The 7344-nt window shown below is 51.4% G+C and overlaps 1 protein-coding gene across 4 annotated transcripts in view; it reads right to left on the bottom strand.

The window, feature by feature from the left end:
* MGRN1 (mahogunin ring finger 1) overlaps nucleotides 1–873 on the bottom strand; it is a 106192-nt gene extending 105319 nt beyond the window's left edge. For 3 of the 4 annotated variants that reach the window (XM_073362743.2, XM_073362747.1, XM_073362745.1), the window contains exon 1: nucleotides 655–839. In XM_073362743.2, coding sequence (XP_073218844.1) covers nucleotides 655–742 — 88 coding nt within the window. In that variant the 5' untranslated portion in view covers nucleotides 743–839. Of the gene's footprint in view, nucleotides 1–654 lie in introns of all 4 variants that reach the window. The other variant, XM_073362742.2, reaches the window with a different exon arrangement.
* Between the last annotated feature and the right edge of the window lie 6471 nt (nucleotides 874–7344).

A 7344-nucleotide genomic window follows, 5' to 3' on the forward strand; every position in this document is an offset into this window, starting at 1 on the left:
AAACTCTGCACCCTTGTGCTAGGACAGGGGTCCTGAAAGAGGGACCTGGCCAGCTGCGTGCCAACCAAGCAGTGATAGCACCAGTCAACTGCACAAGTGAGGCCCAGCAAGGTCTGAAGTAATAACTTCACTGTCAATATCACAAGGGGGTGTGTGCGGGATGGGCGGTAACTGGTCAGTGTACCTTGGGACTGCGCTGATCACACCTACACAACTGCATCACACAGTGGTCTTTAACCTTCAACCTCCCCAAGGCCCCAGGGAACGGGTGCAGGGTGAAAGCAACCCCCTGGGGGTAGAGACGGGGCCAAGCCCCAGACCTGAGCACCGCCAAGGGGGGGCCAGGGCCCAGGGGAGAGCACAATGCTCAGGGGCACTGAGAGGGGTGGAGGGGGCCAAGGCCCGGGGGGAGCGACAGGGGGCTGAGAGGAGGTTGAGGCGGGGGCAGGGCCCGGGGCGCTGTGCGGGGGCGGGGGCCCAGGGGCGCTGTGCGGGGGCGGGGGCCCAGGGGCGCTGTGCGGGGGCGGGGGCCCAGGGGCGCTGTGCGGGGGGGTCGAGGCCCGGGGGCACTGGGGAGGAGGGGTCGAGGCGGGGGGGTCCAGGCCCGGGGGAGCTGGCGGGGGAGGGTCTGCCCCCGGGCCGAGCCGCCCTTACCGGACTTGGGCGGGTAGCGATAGGCCGAGTTGGCCTGGATGTCGATGTCCTCCACGCCCGCGATGCGCCGGCTCAGCAGGGAGCCCATGGCGGGGCGGGACCGGCCCGGCCGGGGACCCAGCAGCGGCGAGAGCGGCGGGCGATCGAGCGCCCCGGACCCAGCGACTCGCCCCACCACAGCCAGCCGCGGGGCAGCATGGGAAAGCGAGTCTGCCCGCCCCGCCGCGCAAGGCTGCCCCCGCCCCCGGAACAACAACTCCCAGCAGCCATCGCGCCCGGTCCTCCAGGCCATTGCCCGATGGCTCGGCCGGGCCGTACCAACAGCGGAGTGGAGGGTGCGAGTACTGTGCCCCTTCACCCAATGGACTCTTCCGGGAGTGTGGGAGATGTAATGCCCACAGCCGCCAGCAGAGGGCGACGCCTCCTATCGGGCAGCCCAGCCCCCCGACGAAGCCTGAGCTTGCTGCAGCGGGGTCAGCTGGAGCAGCCGTGGGCCGCGGCCAGCCCCCCTGCCCGGCCCACCCCGCAGCGCCAGGGCGGTGGGGTCCCTGATAGGGACCCCCAGCATGGCTGGGCAGGGCAACGGAGCCTCCCCGCCCTGGGATCCGCCTAGCATAGCCAGAGCACCCCCGGCATGGTGGGGGAGGGTGACCGGGAGCCCCCAGGCAGAGCGACCTAGGGCAGCCTACATCTAAAATGATTGGGGGAGGGGTAGCTCAGTGGTTTGAGCATTAGCCTGCTAAACCCAGCCTTGTGAGTTCAATCCTTGAGGGGGCCATTTAGGGATCTGGGGCAAAAAAATTGGGGATTGGTCCTGCTTTGAGCGAGGGGTTGGACTAGATGATCTCCTCAGGTCCCTTCCAACCCTGATATTCTAGATTAGCTGTTACCACTCAAGAAAGAGATCCAGGAGTCACTGTGGAGAGATCTCTGAAAACATCCACTCAATGTGCACCCACAGTCAAAAAAGCAAAGACAATGTTAAGACTCATTAAGAAAGGGACAGAAAATATCATATTGCCTCTGTATAAATCCATGGTACGCCCACATCTTAAATACTGCCTGCAGATGTGGTCACCCCATCTCAAAAAAGATATATTGGACTTGGAAAAGGTTCAGAAAAGGGCAACAAAAATTATTAGGGGTAGGGAACGGCTTCCATATGAGGGGAGCTTAATAAAACTGGGACTTTTCAGCTTGTAAAAGAGATGACTAAGGGGGATATGATTGAGGTCTATAAAATTATTACTGGTGTTGAGAAAGATAAATAAGGAAGCGTTATTTACTCCTCATAATTCAAGAACTAGGAGTCACCAAATGAAATTAATAGGCAGCAGGTTTAAAATAGGGCTGTTAATCGCAGTTAACTCACATGATTAACTCAAAAAATTAATCACAATAAAAAAAATTAATTGTGATTAATCGTGGTTTTAATTGCACTGTTAATAGAATACCAATTGAAATTTATTAAATATTTTGGATGTTTTTCTACATTTTCATATATATTGTATTCGGTGTTGTAATTGAAATCAAAGTGTATATTATTTTTGCTTACAAATATTTTCACTGTAAAAATGATAAAAGAAATAGTATTTTTCAATTCACCTCATACAAGTACTGTAGTGCAATCTCTTTGTCATGAAAGTGCAACTTACAAATGTAGATTTTTTTGTTACATGACTGCATTCAAAAACAAAACAATGTAAAACTTCAGAGCCTACAAGTCCACTCAGCCCTACTTCTTGTTCAGCCAATCGTTAAGACAAATGAGTTTGTTTACATTTAAGGGAGATAATGCTGCCCTCTTCTTGTTTACAATGTCACCAGAAAGTGAGAACAGGTATTTGCATGGCACTTTTGTAGCCAGCATTGCAAGGTATGTACATGCCAGATATGCTAAACATTTGTATGTCCCTTCTTGCTTCGGCCACCATTCCAGAGGACATGCTTCCATGCTGATGATGCTCATTAAAAAAATAAGCGTTAATTAAATTTCTTACTGAACTCCTTGGGGCAGAATTGTATGTTCCCTGCTCTGTTTTAACCGCATTATGCCATATATTTCCTGTTATAGCAGTCTCAGATGATGACCCAGCACATGTTCATTTTAAGAACACTTTCACTGCAGATTTGACAAAACACAAAGAAGGTACCAATGTGAGATTTCTAAAGATAGCTACGGCACTCGACCCAAGGTTTAAGAAACGGAAGTGCCTTCCAAAATCTGAGAGGGATGTGATGTGGAGCATGCTTTCAGAAGTCTTAACAGAGCAACACTCTGATGCAGAAACTACAGAACCCAAACCACTAAAAAGGAAAATCAGCCTTGTGCTGGTGGCATCTGACTCAGATGATGAAAATGAACGTGTCGGTCTGCACTGCTTTGGATTCTTATCAAGCAGAACCTGTCATCAGCATGGATGCATGTCTTCTGGAATGGTGGCTGAAGCATGAAGGGACATGTGAATCTTTAGTGCATCTGGCACGTAAATATCTTGCGATGCCGGCTAGCGCAGTGCCATGAGAATGCCTGTTCTCACTTTCAGGCGACATTGTAAACAAGAAGTGGGCAGCATTATCTCCTGCAAATGTAAAGAAACTTGATTGGTTGAACAAGAAGTAGGACTGAGCGGACATGTAGGCTCTAAAATTTTACATTGTTTTATTTTTGAATTAAGGTTTTTTTGTACATAATTCTACATTTGTAAGTTCAACTTTCATGATAAAGACATTGCACTACAGTACTTGTATTAGGTGAATTGAAAAATACTATTTCTTTTGTTTTTTTACAGCGCAAATACTTGTAATCAAAAATAAAAAATAAAGTGAGCACTGTACACTTTGTAGTCTGTGTTGTAATTGAAATCAATTATATTTGAAAATGTAGAAAACATCCAAAAATATTTAAATAAATGGTATTCTATTATTGTTTAACAGTGCGATTAATCACGATTAATGTTTTTAATTGCGCAATTAATTGCAATTAACTTTTTTAATCGCTTGACAGCCCTAGTTTAAAACAAACAAAAAGAAGTATTTTTTCACACAATGCACAGTCAACCTATGGAACTCTTTGCCAGACAATGTTGTGAAGGCCAAGACTATAACAGGGTTCTAATAAGAACTAGATAAGTTAATAGAGGATAGGTCCACCAATGGCTATTAGCCAGGATGGGAAGGGATGGTGTCCCTAGCCTCTGTTTGCCAGAAGCTGGGAATGGGTGACAGGGGATGAATCACTTGATGATTACCTGTTCTGTTCATTCCTCTGGGGCACCTGGCACCGGCCACTGTAGGAAGACAGGATACTGGGCTAGATGGACCTTTGGTCTGACCCAGTATGGCTGTTCTTATGTTCCTATAACATGAGCTGCAGGCTGGGGGCATTGCAGAGACAGATAGATCTAGCTGCCAGGGCAAGGGATTGGCCTTACCCTGCAGCGCTCAACCACGGGCAGGGTGCTACCTGCAGGGATCCCACAGGCATGGGGCCATTCCCACAAAGGGGCTTGGCACTCTCTGTGCCCACTAGCTTGCCTGCATCAAGGGGGACCCGTCAGGTACTCAGTGCAGACCCAGGGATGTGATGGGAGGAATGGGTGAGGTTGGAGGGGACATGCCCTGGCCAGGAGATGGCTTGGGCTGTTGAATTGTCTCCCACAAACAGGCTGGGAGCCTCTCACTCGGGACAGTTAACCCTAGACCAGTGAAGCACTGGCAGACATGCAATAGGGAACAGTCCTGTCCCAGCCTGGGAATGGAAGGATGGGGCTCAAGGACGATTCCAGCTCTGACTGCTGACAAGCGATGGATGTTGCTGGAAATGCTACTTCTCTGCTGTAGGGCCTGTGGAGATGACTGGCCCCAGTAAGTGAGACGCCATCACGATCCAGGCAGCTGATTAGGGGTGCAGTGTCTAGCTTGGATCATGGTGGGCTTGGCCTCAGACTATGCTGGGGCAGGTAGTCTCCAGGGACCCCTGCTGTGACTCGACTGGCAAGACGATGCTCTGTCTTCATGCTAACTAAAAAACCCACCCAAGGAACAGGCGCGTCACATGAGTTTTACTGCCTCATAAGAAGTTCTCAGTGATCCGCCCAGGGTGGGTCCCCATTGTGCACTTTGATCTGCAATTGTCTCCTGCCTGAAACCTGTGGAGGCAGCCTCCTTCCAGCCTTGGGACTCACATCACAGCACCCATCTGTGGGCCTGATCCTGCAAAGGGCTGAGTGCCCGCAGTTCCCATATTCACAGGAAGGGGAGGATGCTCCGCACCTCCCAGGATCTGGCCCTATGTGAGGGCTGCACCAGCAGGACGTGTGAGAAGGTCAGAGGGAGCTCGCGCCTCCCAAAAACAGATTTGTTTAGGTTTCAGAGTAGCAGCCATGTTAGTCTGTATTCGCAAAAACAAAAGGAGGACTTGTGGCACCTTAGAGACTAACAAATTTATTTGAGCATAAGCTTTTGTGAGCTACAGCTCACTTCATCGGATGCACTCTTGTTTTGTTTAGGTACATTCACCTGGGCCGTGTTACCAGAGATGCAGCTAACCTTCAAAGGGACCAGAGATTCGCCAGTTCAGATTTCTCATCAACGGGCCAGAGCAGCTCTCCAGCTGGTGTCAATCAGTGTAGCTCCATAAAGTCAACGAGCTACAGTGATTTACCTCAGAAGAGGAGATGGCCCTCCATAGGAAGGGGTCCAGAGCAGGGGTGCGGGAACAGGAGGAGCCGAGCGCCATGTCCTTCACACTTTTAAAAGAGGCTGGGCTATGCCCTTCCACTTTTTATTGGCCCTAAGGACAAATGACTGTTGGGGGGGGGGAGGGTGGGTTTTGGGGGGAAGAGGCTGTGTGGGAGCAGGGCTTCTGGGGAAGGGGCAGCATGAGGGCAGGAGCTTGGGGAGAAGGGGCAGTGTCGGGGCGTAGCCTCAGGGAAAGGGGTGGTGCAAGGGCAGAGGCTCAGGGAGAAAGGACTGGGTGGGGCGTCGAGGAGAAGGGGCAGGGTGGGGCCTTGAGGGAATTGGCAGGACAGAGGAGAAGGGCAGTGCAGAGGGTGGGACCATGGTTTGGGGGCGCAAATTCACCCATCTGAGTATTTAGGCTTCTAGCATTTGAATACGAGCACTTATAAAATGTGTCACTATTTAGTTGTCTGCCTTCATGTGATGTAACTGAATGGGACTTTCGTGCTTCATGCAGAGATGGGGCTGGAAACAGGAACCTGTAAAAGCTGGGGACGCAGGCTCTGCCCATGGGGAAAGCTTACGGGGGAGAAAGACAAGGGAAACTGGTTTGATCCGTTCAAGAGCCAGGTAAGCAGGAGCGTTGGGGGGAGCTGAGTGATAGGGAGATCGGGGGCCAGGCGGATGATCGGGAAAGCAGGTGTTGGGGGGCGTTGATAAGGCAAGAGGCAGAGTCTGAGGCATGTGGCAGGGCAAAGGAAAGTGCAGCATTAACACTCTTTACTGAGGGGACGGCACAAGAGTCAAGGTTTCCGGCTCCCTGTGCCCAGTAGTGGCTGATCTCTGAGTGGAGGGAAGTCCCAGGTCTGGACTTTGTGCTCCTAGTGTGTGTGCACTCCCAGAGCAGGGAGTGGAGACAAGGGGCATGCCTTCGTCACTAGAGGAAGGCCTGGCTTGGCTTTCCCCTTAGCTGCTTTGCATCTGCCTCTGTGACCTGCTGGCAAGTTGGGCAAAGCATCCCATCAGCACCGCCCTGGGCACCAGCTGTGCTGCTGCCCTCTCACCTCTCCCCCACCCGCACATACATCCTCTGCTCCCCCTCCCTCCATCAGCCAGCCATTCTCGGAGCCCTCACCTCTCTACTTCCCAAGCATTCCACCACCATAGGAGCACTCTACGGCTGTGTATGCCCTGGTCTACACTAGGACTTGAGGTTGAATTTAGCAGCGTTAAATCGATTTAACCCTGCACCCATCCACATGACGAAGCCCTTTTTTCGACTTAAAGGGCTCTTAAAATCGATTTCCTTACTCCACCCCCAACGAGGGGATTAGTGCAAAATCGGCCTTGCCGGGTCGAATTTGGGGTATTGTGGATGCAATTCAACGGTATTGGCCTCTGGGAGCTATCCCAGAGTGCTCAGTTGTGACTGCTCTGGACAGCACTCTCAACTCAGATGCACTGGCCAGGACAAGAAAAGGCCCCCGAACTTTTGAATTTCAATTTCCTGTTTGGCCAACGTGGCAAGCTGCAGGTGAGTGCAGAGCTCATCAGCAGAGGTGACCATGATGGAGTCCCAGAATCGCAAAAGAGCTCCAGCATGGACTGAATGGGAGGTACGGGATCTGATCGCTGTATGGGGAGACGAATCCTTGCTATCAGAACTCTGTTCCAGTTTTCGAAATCCCAAAGCATTTGTCAAAATCTCTCAGGGCATGAAGGGCAGAGGCATAATAGGGACCCGCAGCAGTGCAGCGTGAAACTTAAGGAGTTGAGGCAAACCAACCAGAAAACCAGAGAGGCAAATGGCCACTCTGGGTCAGAGCCCAAAACATGCTGCTTCTATGATGAGCTGCATGCCATTTTAGGGGGTTCAGCCACCACTACCCCAACCGTGTTGTTTGACTCCTTCAATGGAGATGGTGGCAACACGGAAGCAGGTTTTGGGGATGAGGAAGATGATGATGAGGACGTTGTAGATAGCTCACAGCAAGCAAGCGGAGAAAC

This window comes from Lepidochelys kempii, chromosome 10 (assembly GCF_965140285.1).
Source record: "Lepidochelys kempii isolate rLepKem1 chromosome 10, rLepKem1.hap1, whole genome shotgun sequence".
Lineage (NCBI taxonomy): Eukaryota > Metazoa > Chordata > Testudines > Cheloniidae > Lepidochelys > Lepidochelys kempii.